This window comes from Lissotriton vulgaris, chromosome 6, assembly GCF_964263255.1.
Source record: "Lissotriton vulgaris chromosome 6, aLisVul1.2, whole genome shotgun sequence".
Taxonomy (NCBI): Eukaryota; Metazoa; Chordata; class Amphibia; order Caudata; family Salamandridae; genus Lissotriton; species Lissotriton vulgaris.
The window spans coordinates 955,186,483-955,202,138 of NC_141694.1; the positions used below are offsets into that span (position 1 = coordinate 955,186,483).

The 15,656-nt window shown below is 45.8% G+C and overlaps 1 protein-coding gene across 1 annotated transcript in view; it reads left to right on the top strand.

The window, feature by feature from the left end:
• CENPW (centromere protein W) overlaps positions 1-5,014 on the top strand; it is a 130,075-nt gene extending 125,061 nt beyond the window's left edge. Inside the window, exon 3 of the mRNA XM_086926992.1 lies at positions 4,505-5,014. Coding sequence (XP_086783118.1) covers positions 4,505-4,531 — 27 coding nt within the window. The 3' untranslated portion in view covers positions 4,532-5,014. The remainder of the gene's footprint in view (positions 1-4,504) is intronic.
• Positions 5,015-15,656: the final 10,642 nt, after the last annotated feature.

Sequence of the window (15,656 nt, forward strand, 5' to 3'; positions counted from 1 at the left end):
TGTCTCACGGCTTTCTGTTGAACTGCAAGAACAGGGGGGGTTGGGTGTGCAACAGTTCCTGGGCAGAAATGCAGGCTGCAAGATGGCTGTTGTCGTGTTAGTTAGATATTCCTCAGGCATCAGCAGAAACGACCAGGTGGGTCGTGTGGAAGTGTTTGACATGAGATGGCAATGAAAAAGCAATGGAGTCTCGGTACAAATGATGCCGATCAGAAGTACACTTTTTCTCAATCTGACTCTACTTTTAAGACCTTTTAGTTTAAACCAGTGTCCTCTCTGGCAAACATAGTGGTGGATCAGCTTTGAACTAGCCTAATCGTAGCCTCCGGTCCTGCCATAGAATGAAAATTGTCCTAGCTATCGTAAAGGAAAATTTCAATTCTGTTAAGGACACGGAGGCGAGGATTAGCCCACCCTGAACTTCTTACCCCTAGAATTTATCCTACCAGAGGTGCCGGTCTGCTTACAATGGTGCTATCTTACTTTGAGTCCAGATGCATACTAATCATGATGTAATGCCTCATGCCCTATTGAATAATCTAATCTAGTATACTTACAAGGATGACTTGTAATTCTCTCTGCTGTCCCGTGTAGGTTGATTATGTATCCGTTTTTTCTGAGGCGACAAAAGCTCACGAGTGTCGGTGTTGCTTCCTAGGAACATATTCTAATAAGCAAGAGTAGAGCCAGTGGATGAAGATGGTGTCAAAGAAAGAAAGAAGAAGCAAGAGAGTGTGCGGGGACGTTATACAGGCAGCAGCGCTCCGATAGGACAGACTGTATATTTTTTTACTTTGCCAGTGTCTCATGGGAAATGTAGTTTGTGTTCATAAAATCGTTTCTTTGGCTAGTAAAGTGATCCTTGCCTCCGTGTCCTTAATAGAATTGAAACTTTCCTTTACGATACCTAGGACGTTTTTCGATACTGTTCTTAAAACCAAACACACTCTGGGCCTAATTACGAGTTTGGCAGTCTGATGGACCATCAAAACCTTGGTGGCGATTTGGGCACCGGTGGTCTGACCGCCCTAGTACGAGTTTGACAGTCAGACCACCATAGGACTGCTGCTACTGCCAGGGATCCATGATCCCTCAGCGGTCTTGCAGCTGTCTGAGGCCGCAATATGCTGGCGGTGGCACAGCCGCACCGCCAACCATATTACGAGTTTCCTCACCGCCACAGTTTTCATGGCGGTGAGCCTGCCATGAAAAGTGTGGCAGCGAGGAAACTGAGGGGGCCCTACAGGGCCTCTTGTTGACTCTGGGCCATGGGATGCTTGAAGCGGGGCACGTGGTGTGCCCTCCTGTCTCTATGCACCCCTGTTCCTGCACGGCATAGACTTCATAGTCCATGTCATGCAGGAACGTGCTTTGGCGCTCCCATTGTGGTCCCTTTCTAAGGCTCCGGTATGAGCTTTTAAAAGGCACTGCCGTGGGACTGCCAAAGCACCACCCGCCTGGCCGCAAATAAACTGGCGAGCGGTGTGCAGATCAGTTTGTAGGTGTGGCAGCGGGGCACCGAATCAGTCCCTCCATTTATAATACTGGCTTGTCTTTTCTCCTTCATAGTAGCAGACTGTCTAGCTGCAGGTTGAGAATCTGGTGCACTTCCCTGGCCCCTTCCAAGATCCCAGTCGTAGTTAGGTGGTACTGGATACTGAACACGGCACAAGGAGCAATTGCAAAGTTTGGTAATAGAAAGAGTTTGGTGCTCACTATATGCTCTTGTGACTGACGTGTGAGCCAGCAGACCCTTCAATGTAGTCGGGGGTTCTTGCCCCCCAAAGAAAATGTAAAGGTGACCTCTGCTCTGTGTTTCTGATATATATTGACTGCTGCTCATGCACTAATTAATGGTGTGTTAGTATACGTGCTGCAGACATTTAACCGGCATTTCATTACAATGCTTGGCCCATTTCTGTGCCCATATACATCTCCAGATGGGGAGTCATGATATAGCCAGTGTTTTGCCTCAGATTCTTTATCATCTGTGCTTTTACAGTGGAATGAGCCTTATAACAATCTTTAGGGCCTTTTCACAAACTGCATGTTGTAGTACTTTTAGTAGTACTAATAACGTACTCCAAACTACTATTCACAAACCTGCGTGCTGAGGTACTGCCTCTCCTTTTCCTAACATTTTCTGTGCAGACATCTCTTTCTCGACTGTGGAGTCTACGTACCCGTAATTATACGCTTTAATTTGAAAATGTAGTAAGGACAGGAAGGAGTGGCTGGAAAATGGTGAAAATTAATAATAAAGGAAGGAGTAGTGAAGGGTTAAACAAGGGTTAAGGAGGGATGTGCACCCGCCCAAAAAAGAGTAAGCCCATTCTTTTTCATATACTGCTCTTCTAAAGTTACTACAGCTAAAAAAGATCCAAAACAGTTGTAAATGTGTTCCAGCTCAGAGCTGGAGCAAATGCAGGACCCCACAAGATCAACCACTGGTACTGCACAATGCTCCCATAGAAAATGCAACATCCTCCCATAAAAAATAATGGCGGTAGGGATTTAAAATAATAACCCAAGGAAATAATGTTAAATTATATGTTAATTGCATTTCTATAGAGCTTACTAACCCCGACTAAATTATTTAAATTATATAAACTATACATAAATATAAACATAAAAAATGTAAAAAAAAATTAACATTTTAATTACCTTTGTTTAAATTGAAAAAAGAATGGATAATTGTATGAAATATAACTAAATTACTTTTAATTCTACAATATCACCTTTAAAACATGATAAAAAATAAGTCTTTAATTTGACCTTATGGTTTTTGGTATTTCTTCTTAAAAAATAAAGTTATTATAATTAAATATATTTAAATTAATTAAATATTCAAATCAAAATTTGATAGTTCTGTAGAATTTATTTTGCTCCACATATAAAATAAATATATAACATTAATTTACAATAATATTTAACATAAATATATTTATTACACATGAGTTACTTTTTTATTTTTAAATTAAAGGTTCCACAAATATTTGTCATGAAATATTTATTTTTTAAATTGGATTTAAATTTTTATAAAATATATCTGCATCTTTTTTTCACATTGTCTTAATAGCTCTACTCTACCATCCTGCCAGTGATGGCCCATCCAGGCACACCCAACCTATTGTTTGTGGCAGTCTAGGTTGAATGCACAAATCCCAATTGTCAGATGTACCCAGTCATTTGATACAGAAACAAGCTGCAGACACTAAATGGTAACTTTCTAAAAGTGGCATTTTCAAAATTGTAACAAAAATCTGTCCTCACCATTCTAGAGGATTGTGTACTAATTTAATTTAATTTAATTTGCGTGTTTATATAGCGCTAGAATCACTCCCGGGGGAGTATCTCCGCGCTTCGACCGCTGCGAAACCCTTCCTGGCTTCCCTGAGAGATGGTCCCTTAATGGGTATCTCCAGGGTGAGACCAGGCATCCCCGGCGGTCTGGTGGGGCCGTTAGTGAAGTTGAGGCAAGCTAATGCCCAGAGTTGCCGAGTGTGATCGCTGATCAGAGTGGGCACCGAGGCGAGAGAATTATCGAGTCCGCTGACCCTGGTCCAGAAACCTGCCGCGCCGGGAATCGAACCCTGGTCCCGGGCCGTCCTCTGCTCTCGGGTCTGCCGCCTCTAACCAGTGAGCCACACTACCTCACTACTACTACAATTCCAAAACACTACACATAAACTGGTTACCTGTTCCCATTTGGAAATTATAGTTTAATAAATGTAATAAGGAAACTCCAGTGTTATCCAATGGGAGGGGTAGGCAGAAGTGAAAAATTAATTTACTACCAGGACATGTAAAACTGAAAAGTACATGTCCAACTGTTTTTAATACACTGCACCCATCCCTCTTGGCTGACTTGGGCCTAGCCTAGGGGTGGCTTATGTGTACTAAAAATAACGGTTTTGGCCTGGCAAAAGGTTTATTTTGCTAGGACGAAATGGCATTTTAAAACGTCCTACACAGGCTACAATGGCGGACTGGAGACATGTTTAAAGGACGAATTTAATGATTAGCACACTCAGTGCTGCAGGCCCACTTTATTTTACAGGCCCTGGGTACACGCATCACTGTATCAGGGACTTACAAGTAAACTAAATATGCCAACTGGGGATACGCCAATGTTACCATGTTTTAAGGAGTAAGCACATGCACTGTAGCACTTATTACCATTGGTAAAGTGCACAGAGTCCTAAGGCAGGTAAAAATGGGGGAGGAAGGCCAGAAATTTGGGGTAAGACCACCCTAACTAAGACTTACAGGTCCAACATGGAAAGGGGATCACCGTCTAAGAGATATTCTGGTGAGTAACGCTAATGTTTTGTACATCATTTGATAAGTAGATCGTCAAAACAGGCTGATCAGGTAGATAAACTTCTAGAAACTGCTAAATGTATCTAATGGTGCATATTGCTCTTTTAATTAAATGTGGCTTTTTTTTTTTTACCCAAGTCGTTAATGATTTACAGCAAATTTATTTCATTGTCATCCACAGAAAGTTTTAAAGGAGAGAAAAGGCTAGAAGTCGAGATGAACTGCCCATCTGAAATACTCGGTCTCTTGCACTTTTGTGGGATCATCCACAGGAATTTTTAAAGAGGAACAAAAAGTAGAACTTTAAAATGAATTGCCCATCTGAATTACTCTGTCTACTCCTGTGCAGTATATTTCTGTTTGTGCATCCACAGGATTTATTTTTAAAGAAGAACAAAGACTAGAACGTGGAAGATAAATTGCCCATCTGTTTTACTCTGCGTACTCCGTGCGTGCAATTTGTGTGGGGGGAGGGGGCTGTGTGTATACAATGATTACATAGAGACATGTGCATATATTATGCTACTTTTTAATTGTACAAATCAGTTTTTGCATATAAAATGTTGATTTGACATTTGTGTACCTATCGGTTTTTATGGCATTTAATATTTTTCTACTCCATGACTATGCACACTGATTTATATACCAAATTAAACAATGACATAATAAAAAACATGCTACATTTAGATCAGCTTATTATAGCTTGTTAACAATTATTCAAAACGTAAAATAAATGTCAATCCCTTAATATCATAGCTCCACTGTAGTTGTTGCCCTCAAAAGAACAGTATTTCCGTTAATGAGTTACGGTACAATTTAGCATTTTTATTTCACCATGCAAAGTTCCGTAATGCAAATTTCTTTGTGATGCACTCTTCTACACCTGCATTCTTATGACAAATCTGTAATATTACCAATATTTCTTTCAATCTCTATGAATATGTGGAATTGGGTGAGGCAGAGGGTGGGTTTGCCCCTCATCAACCCCAATTTTTCTTTCATCCACCTATTCTGAGAATCTTGAGGGGTGGGGTGACTTGAACCGCCTCTCCTATTTTGACTTCTTTCACATACGCTTGATTTTTACATACCCTTTTCCCAACGTGCCACTAGTAACCAGCACAACCATTCACTATGTATCTGCTGCACTGTCTGTTCATTTAATTAGCACATCAATTTATTCGCTGATTTTGTGTTATAAATGTCCACCATTCCATGTTTCTTCAGCAATATAAAATATCTTTTATCCACATTATACATTATCTCTGTTAAGGGTGGCATGGAATGGCAGTTTGAATAGAAGTAACTGCTATGCAACATGTTTTTAAAAACAAAAATGTATCTTATAATCCCAACTTCACCCCCTTCCCCCTTTTCGTATCACTTTTCTGTGAGGGTACAGTTTACCTTTGCTAAGGCAACCTGGTCAGCGAAAGCATCTCACTTCAAGCTTCCATGTCATTGTAGCACAAGATGTTGCTTGTTAATAGGATTGTCTTTGTTGGACAGATTAAGGCACATCACAGTTGCCCAGCAATTACCAAGCACTGCTGTCCTCCTATAGGAAAAGGGGACCTCACTCTTCGGCTGAGAATATGAAGAATAGCAATCTTAATTTAAGTTGGGAGTTAATTGGTAGCATTCAAAATTGCACAGACTTATTTGCCCTACAACTTTTGGTTCGGCTATTCCCTGTGCATCAGCACATGTGAAAGGATTGAACCAGGGAAAAAATGTATGGCTCTCCCCTCTGTGAGAGATGGGATTTCACTCTAGGAGTGAGTAAGTAAAGTCTTTCTCCAACATTGGATCTTTTATATGTACACATGCTTGAATCCTTCATTGTGTAAGGCTGGGCATCTACAGTACCTTAAAATAGCAATATACAGTACAAACAGTCACACTGGGTTTCTTAAGTGCGGCTAATCAACCGCAACGGTATCCAGGCACTGAGGGCCAAGCTGCTTGGTTGGAATCAGTTGCACAACCAGGTCTTGAGTGCCTTTCTGAATTTCTAAAGAAAAGATGAGATCTGGTGGTGGAAGGAGAGGCTGCTCCAGGTCTAGGCAGCAAGGTAGGAGAAGGAGCGTCCTCCACTGTTACTTCAGTGGATGCGGGTTGTGAGTGAGGAAGAGGGAGGATTAGCGCAGGTGTCTGGTGGGTTGGTTGATACTCAGACGGTGGTTGATGTATGCCAGACCTTGATTGTGCAGGGCCTTGTAGGTGTGGGTCAGCATCTTGAATTGACCTCTTTTGTGGCCTGGGAGCCAGTGGAGCTTCCTGAGGTGGCGGGTGATATGGGTCTGTGTGGGAAGGTCGAAGATGATTCTGGCCACTGAGTTCTGTATGGACTGCAGTCTCTTGAGATGAGTTGTGATTCCTCCGTCGAGCGCGTTGCCGCAATCCAAGTGGCTGGTGACAAGGGCTTGTGTGACAGTATGTCTAGTGCTGTTGGGTAGCCATTTGAAGATCTTTCAGAGCTGCGAAGTGTTTAGAAGCAAGCGGAGGTGACTGCGATCTGGTTTTTCACGATGAGTTTGCTGTCCAGGATGATGCTGAGGTTCCAGGCGTGGTCTATAGGAGTGGGTTAGGGTCCTAGCTCAGCGGGCCACCGGGAGTCATTCCACAGGCTGGTATTGTACCTAAAAATCAGTACTTCTCTTTTGTCTATGTTGAGTTTGAGGCAGTTGTTTAGCATCTAGTTGGCGACACTGGTCTTGCACAGTCGGAAGTTGGCTCTCGTGGTGGATGGGTCTTCTGATAGAGAGAGGATGAGCTGGCTGTTGCCTGCATAGGATATTATGTTTAGTCCATGGGCTCTAACAATGTTGGCTGGGGAGGGTCATGTAGGCGTTGAACAGCTTGAGGCTGAGGATTGAGCCTTGAGGACCACCACAGATGATGTTCTTGTGTTCTGAGGTGAAGGGAGGTAGGTGGATCCTCTGGGTTCTTCCTATGAGGAAGGATGCAATCCATGTGAGGGTGTCTTCTTGGATTCTGATATGATGGAGCCCCTTAATCAAGGTTTGGTGCGACACAGTGTAGAAGACCACTGAAATAAAAGAAATATATATATATAGCATGCCGTATGCAGTGTAAATTGGCCAAAGGCACGAAACAACATAGTATATTTAGTAGCACCTACTCCTGATTTGAGAGAACCTAAACTTCAGCTAATGAGGTGGAAGCTTAAGCTCTCCTACTCCCCTAGAGACTACCATAGCTTAGATTTCTATCACACATCATGTGGGGGGGGAATCCCCTGCCACGGCTCTAACCTTTCAGTGAACCTTAATTTGTTACTTACTTGATCTTACTTGACCAGCCCTGTCTTCAGCCTTGGAGTATTGCGAGCGGCTTTTAGGAAATTCCTTTCAAATCTTGGACCAGGGGGATCTTTTTTACTTGATGGCCAACGGTCACCAACTGTCAATATTACCGACAGAGATCAGAAATCTCTTTTCAAGGCTTGTTCATCCTGTGGTCTTAAAAAGATTTACTTTGATGATCCTCATGTTCTGTGTATTATTGCCTTGTGATATTTGTTTCTCATGCAAGACTCCTAAGGACAGAGAAAGGAGTTTGGCGTTGTACCTGATGGCTATAGAGAATTGTCTTACTTCTAAAGGAGATGCCCCCCTCTTTTTTGCTCTAAACATGGACATTCTACCAAAGGATCCATGCAAACTCGAAAAAAAAAATGGTTAATCAACCTAATAACGAAAAAAAAAATCTTCAAAATTACAATTTCCTACCACAACGTCAATGACCAGCCCGTTGACAACATTGGCATTATTTATGGGATTGTCGATTTAAAGACACCATCAACGTTGCTGGCGAAACCTTTGTCGACTGTGACCCTGTCAACAGTGGGATCTGTTTTGTCAATGGCAACCCTGCCGTCGACAGTGAACCTGTTAACAGTGTTCTCTTTGCCATCAACAGTGAATGCTATGCCGATGACTCCATTGGCACTGTTGGACCCGGCCCTTTTGGCAGGTTCACCCCGAGAATTTTTGCTTTTTCCTAGCCTGTTTCTGTGACCTGGTGTTGGTGATTTTAGACCTCTGCGCACTTTTTCACTGTGCTACAGTGTAAAGTGCGTGAGCTCTCTGTGTATGTGTGGTGAGTGACCTGCCCTCGCATAGGAATGAATGGGGAATATGTATGCCCATGGTAGTTCCTAATGTGTGGGGAGTGCAAGGTCGAGTTTGGTATGTGCGAACTCGTGAGATTGAATGCTGCGCAATGGTATATGCGGCATGATTGTGTCTAGTGTAGAAGTGCCACTTTTAGAGGTTGGCATATTTGTGTAATTTGTGTCTGGCGTCTGATTGGCTGGTGAGCCTGGCTCTGTGTGCCTGGGCCTGCTTGTGGATTGACTGTCTAGTTTGAGGGTGACGGGGGCTGCAGAGCCCCCAGGAGGTTGTCTGAGTCAGCCCGTGGATGAAAGGCTGCATCTGCTGCCAAGGAAGTGGGAGGAGATAGCGCCTGGGAGTGACTAGGGCTGTGCCTGCCTGACCACAATGCTGGCTCCACCTCCCGCTGGGCGACTGTCACCTCTGTCCCTGATACTGAAAGAAAGAAGGAAGCCAAGAAACCCCCAGTGCCCCAGCAACACCCAGAACTGGTTTAGACCGGGCTCAGGGCCCACTTGCACAAAGACTTCAAAGAACTTCAAAGACTTTTTTGGGGTATAAGAGAAGGACCCCTGACAACAGAAAATCAGATTCTTCAATCAAGAGGAACCTCTGCTGGAAGAAGGACTGCTGAAGGAAGATTGCCTTGCTGTGTGCTCTAAGGGCTGACCTGTTCTGCTGACCAACTGAAGCTGAGGAGAAGAGGGACTTTGCTGTGTGCTGTGACCCTGCTTACTTGAACTAAAGAGACTTTGCTGTGTGCTGTGTCTTCAACTTGAATCTCCAAGGCCTGAGAAGAGCTGGCCCCCTGTTCTGCAACCCAGGGACATAAAGGTTGCCCAAGGACTACAAGACTCTGCTGTGTCCCCTGAAGCTGCTGTGGGCTGAAGAGATCGTGAGCACTGCTGTTTGCCTGACCGTCGCCCATCTGTCCGTGTGGAGCGCTGGCTGCCCTCTGTTTGGCTGGAGAGCGCCGTGCTGTGCATTACCTGCCCACCGGCTGCTGTGCCGTGCTGTGAGGTCGCCGTGTTCATCGACACGTGTTGTGTGCAGACCGAAGGTTTGTGGACCTTCCCAGTGCAGGGCGCACTAAATCAACTTGTGTGCAGCTTCACCATCGCGGCCTGGGGTCAGTAAACACCCGACGAAGTGCCCCGTACCTTGCCGGTACCGACGCTGCAAAGATCGAGCCCGCTGCCCTCTGATTGGACGAGAGAGCCGAGCCCCCTCAACAACGCCACGACGGGATTGGCCCGTGCGCCGTAGCGTCACCGCTGTTGCCGTGTTGCGGTTGGCTATCCAGAAGCGCGTCATCGCAGGCCTGTCCCGGGAGCCGCACTGCCATTGGCTGACTCCCGGGCGTGTGTAGAGGCTTGCCCCGAACGCCGCGACTGGATTGGTCCACGGCGTCATCCTTAACGAGAAGCGTCGTGAACGGCGAAGCCGGGGAAGATCGACCCGACCTCGCCGAGGGAGCGCCGCGTGTGACCCCTGCCCCTGGCCTGCCTGAACCTGCTCTGAACGCCGAGCTAGCTCCCCGCCGCTCCCAGAGGAACCGAGAGCGGGCGGAGGGCTGCTGGGACCGGCCGGGGCAAGGAGCGAGTCTGCTGATCAGCGCGGTGCGCCTGTGATCAGTGGAGAGGCGCGACCGCATTATTGAAGCACAGCATTTCGAAGGGCTGATTCCTGTGCCATATCACGCGGGCATTACAGTAAGAAGCCATTGGGGGAGCTAAGTTTAAATACGTTAGGAGCATTATTCTCCTATACAGAGACTAGAGACTATTTTGTTTATATACAAGAAACTTCCTACATTACGTGCAACCATTAAGATTAAGTGCAACATTTTCCTAAGAAAGTAATTATCGTATATTGTTGATTTTTACTGCTGCAAATAGATAAAGATATATTTTTATAAAAATACTTACCTGTGTGGTCTTAGTTTGTGGTGGATGGGGAATCATTGTTTGTGTTAGGTGCATTTATTATACACATTGCCTTGGGGACAAGCCTGCCTGCTCGCGCCAAGCTACCTAGAGGGGGAGCAGGGGTTATCTACTGTGTGTATTCCTTCACCCTGACTAGAAGCAAGGGTCCCTACTTGGTCTAAGGTACTTAACCTCTGCCAATTAGAGACCCCCAGATCTAGCAGGCACCATCAGCGGTAATGGCTATGCCATCTACGATTCTGCTAAAGGCACCCATTTCAAATTTAGTTTTAATGAGGCCTGTACTTTCCCCTTTTAAAATTGTCAACATTGCCTCCAGTTCCGATATTGCAGTCTGCTCAAGAAGAAGAGGCAAAAGTGACTATGTTGCAAACTTCATATAGTCCAACTGTCCAACACAACTGAAAAGCATGTCCCTGATTTAGAGGGAGGACATAGAGAAAAAAGACTGATTCGGATTATGATTATCAGCAGGATTATATTCCTCAAACGTCCATGCCTAAACACCACAGGCAACCTGAAGTGATTCAGGTGCCTATGATTTTTTTTTATTTTTTTTTTTTACTATATTTCAACAAATGTAAACTTTCTAAAAGTTATTGCCACTACAACCAATGAAAAATCCACAGCAGCCTAATCTTTTAACAGTTAATCCATCTCCATAACAGCTTCCATCTTTCTTTCCATTCTTAACATTGTCTGTACTTAATGAAGAGGTGCTTTTAGCTGAAAGATCACTTTATAAAATCCTAATACAAATGATACGTCAATAAGAAACATCAGACCTCAAGACAAAGATATAGTGCTCAGGGGGCGTGGCTTGATGCCGATGTAGGGAGAAGCGGACCTCAGCGACCCATTTCTTTCCGACCCTGCATGATGCTTGGGACTTGCTTGAGACCAGACGCAGCACTATACCCCGCACTCCACCACCGTGCTCACCCCGGTGGGAGCTGACCACTCCTTCACCTCCTCGGAAGGCTACTTCACCTGCTGGCAACAAGAACATGATAGGGGTACGGGCAGTGGCAGAGATTAGCTGTGGTGGTCACAAGCCCGACCAGTAATACCACAGAACTCAAACTGGACGGATCTGATGGCTCAAGGTCGAGCAGTGTCCATGAAACATCCGATACCGAAATCCCGAACTTTACTCCTCAAACTGCAGATGGCATAGTTTGATGACCACACGAAAACCTACCTGGAACACGTTTGTGACAACGCGAGGGCGCCAGGGAGGCGCAATAAAGCGCCGCAGGACCGGCGGAGCAGGGGGAGACACGAAAACCTACCTGGAACACGCCGCAGCTTGCCAGACGGCCACGGTCCACGCCGCCACCGCCAAGAGTCACCTTTCCTGCAGTTTGGTCGCGCCGCCGCTCCGGGACTACGAATCCCGGCAGCCTACGCGGCGGCGCACGTTTGTGACAACGCGAGGGCGCCAGGGAGGCGCAATAAAGCGCCGCAGGACCAGCTTCGCGGGACGCGAGCGGGACGCCCGGAGCTAAAGCCCGGGCAAAGGGCGGGCCCTCTGTGGCCCTCAGAGGCACGATAAGGCCAGGCTAGGCGACCCCCCTGACACCTATCATACGGACTATAAGGTACTGTCTCCAGTTTGTTATATTTAATATAATCCATCATAGAGGCATTGGCTTGCCATTTCGTTGCTGGATTTTGATTGACTCGCATAGCACATCGTTTTGCCAACACCTACTGTACCCAATTGAATTGAGCTTGGAAAGGTTGCCTAAAGTTACTGCTCCAATTATGGGGAAAAAACTGGTTCCTGCCCCTGCAGAGACAGTGAACACTTTAGACTCATATCTTGTACAAGTGGTCAGTAACATCAATAATAAGAGAAGGCAATCTCTTGGCTTAAGCCAATCACCTATTCTGCCTATAGAAAGTCCTTCCACAAGTATATTAAGTACAGCGATATCTGATTCACTTATAGAAAACCCGCCGTTAGATCCTGCAATTTCTAATCTTCAAGCCAATGCCACTGAGGTTGCTGCTGCTGCTGATGCTGATCCTCCAACAGATAGAACAGTCTTAATAGATCTATCAGATAGCGCTTTCACTGATCCGAACCACCAGTTAGCTACTACGGACGAAGACCTACAACCCCTGCAGCCTGTTACACGGGCCGTTAGAGCTTGTAGAAGACTTCCAGTAAAGAGGGGGGGGAAACAATTAGGAAGGAAAAAACCCACTACACCACCCCCTAGGCGGGCGGGGAAATATGTAGATCCCGAGATTGATATAGAGTCAAAACGCATTATCGATGACGATCTCTTTAATAGGATTCAAGATATGATAGACATTAAAATCAGGACCATTATTAAACCCCTGATCGGGAAACTAGATAAATTAACATCTGAGGTCAAAAAACTGGGTGGGGTACATAGTAAACTAGTAGATGAGGTAGAGAATTTATCCTCCCTCGTCACAAATCTAACACCCACGGATGTGGAGGTTACCCCAATTGAAAGCAATTTACAGCCCACCCAACAAGGGCTGTTGCTTCCGCCAGCATTACCATCAGTACCTGCCCCTGGTCCGGATGTAGTTGCAGATGCTGGAGACGCCCGTAACAGTACTACTGGTGCTATAGCGGTCACACATCAAGAGGATGTTTCAGCCCAATTTATATTGGAAGCCTCGCCGGTAGTACTGGTGCTGGCTAATGTCCCGGTTCTATCACAAGATAAAATAGAGTGCAATCAGGATCTAAAAGATAAAGCGTTACATTGGCTCTCTAATAATATGTATATGGCTCAACAAGGGTTCGATAAACTGGCAGGGGACATTGTCATGACTAGGAGGGTATCTTGGATTGGCAGTAAGCCAAAAAAGTTTAAAGGGGATTGTGTCATTCTAAACTTTGCTAATGCCGAGGTCCTTCCAGACATTTTGAGTAATGTTTTCCCACCCCAACGTCGTAGTGGTTCTATAATTCCTCTCACTCGTAAGTTTTTCTATGATAAGACTCAGTTTGCCACCTTACCCAATATCCCCAGTCATAAAAGAAACATTAATTCCAGTTGCTGGGGAGGGGGTACCGGATCTCGACATTCTAATGACTGGTTTCAGCCCATAGTACATCGGGAGCCAGGAAGACTCAACTACCTGAATGAGCTAAACAACAGGCCTGTCCCTGTACATGAGCCAAGACTTAATGGTTGGGGTCCTGGTCTTCTGGGTTACGAACATAGGGGGTCATTAGGATCGCGGACGGACTTGAGTCCGTCCGCGACCCCAGAGCATGAGGGAACGTCCGCATGGGCTGCGGCGTTCCCTCTGTGCAGATTAGGATGTGACCGCCAGGGTGGCGGTCACATCCTCTATTTTTAACATTGCTGCGGGTGGAGCTTCAAGCTGCACCCGCAGCAATGTTAAAAATGCATGCACAGCATTTGCGTGCACAAAGCGGCAGGCACCGCGCGGTGCCTGCTGCATTGTGCACGCAAATGCAGGGGGGTACCATAGGTACCCCCCATGTGCACCCCCCACCCCCCACTACACCTAGGGGGCCCGCAAGGGGCCCCTGCAGTGCAGTTACACATGCTTTTCCACGGCGGAAAAGCCGCCGCGGAAAAGCATGTTTCCATGCACATCCTAATCTGGCTGAAGGTGTCTAAGAGACACCTTCACCATTTTAGTGCTTTTCCGCCGCGGTTGTAAGCCAGCCGCGGCGGAAAAGCTGCGGACCTAAACCATGACCCACCAGCCATCCTAATGTGGCGGTGGGTCCTGGTGGGTCCGCAGAGGATTTTCCGCATCCTCCGGGCCGGCGGTGGCTTCCGCCGGCCCGGAGGATGCGGAAAATCCTCCATCCTAATGACCCCTATAGTGTTCGGGGCAATAGGCCCACACATTGGTTGAGAAACGACCAGTTTCTTACACGTCCAAATACCCCACAACCTATGTGGAACCCAGTTTTATATGGACCGGGTCAGGCGGCTACTCCCCTTGAGTGGGGTTTTCCCACTGGAAACAGGTTTGGTCCTTTATCTGATTTAAATACCTGTGATTGACTTGAACCAGGAATTGATCTGGAAAGGGAGGTGTCGAACAACCCAATACTAATATGTGGAGGTCTAAACATTGTTGAGCACTTTAATAATTTTGTCCCCAACGTAGCACCAGAGTCTCAAGTGCCAATTAATCCTGTGCAGCAAATGATTTCATCTCGGACTGTGGCTTTTGCCAATACGAGCACGTTGGGAGAGGACACACAGAGCCTCTGCCGAGCAGAAACCAATGAAGGTCCACTATCGCAACCAGCAGTTGAAGGTGACTTAGAGGATGTAAATGAATCAAGGCTACCCACTGACTCCTGTAAGATCATTAGTTGGAATGTTGCAGGCCTAATCGCAAAACGTCAGGATCACGCATGGCCTAGCTTTTGTTACTAAGCATCATATCATCGCCTTCCAAGAAACCTGGGATACATCCAACAATCTCTGGTGGGATGGGTTCACCTGCTTTACCAAACCAGCAGTGGCTAGCAGGGCGGGCAGAGCAAAAGGTGGATTGGTGATTTTGTTCTCGCTGGATCTAGTAGGAAGTTATAGGCAGATCAGCACTGACTCTGATAACATTCTTATGGTTGAAAGGGTGATTAACAAAACAAGTAGGACTTTATATGTTAATTTTTACAATTCAGGGAACAGTAACTATAGCGGTCGCAATATCTCCAGCTTGGACAGTATTTTAAACACAGCAGTACAGAATATCGAGTTAGTTTTTGAGTTTATTTTATTAGGCGATTTTAATATTCATTTATGTAATTTAGCCTGTAAGGGAAGAGGTGCCAACGAGGTCGATGACGCGGCCTTACAGGGACCTCATTTTGAACATTCCGCAGAGGGGCAGGAGCTTGAAGACTTATTGGCTAACTATGACCTATACGAACATGACTGCGGCCTGAGATTGCCAACTTTCACTGGCGCCCAAAATGGCACAGTGATCGATTACATTTTTGTCTCACCAGGGATTCTAAATCGGACCATGGCCTATCGTACAGTCGCAACACACTATAGCGACCATAACCCAGTTTTACTCGAAGTGGCCTGGGGTGCCCAGATGGGAGCACCACCAATCACTGCAAAATCGGCACATCCCCTGAGGACCACTGACCAAGATCGACGAGTGAAGTGGGCCAAAGTGATTCCGGAAATTTTTTATGAAAAATGCTTCCCCAAAATCAAAGACCAGGTGGAACTTTGTAAAAACCCAGGCA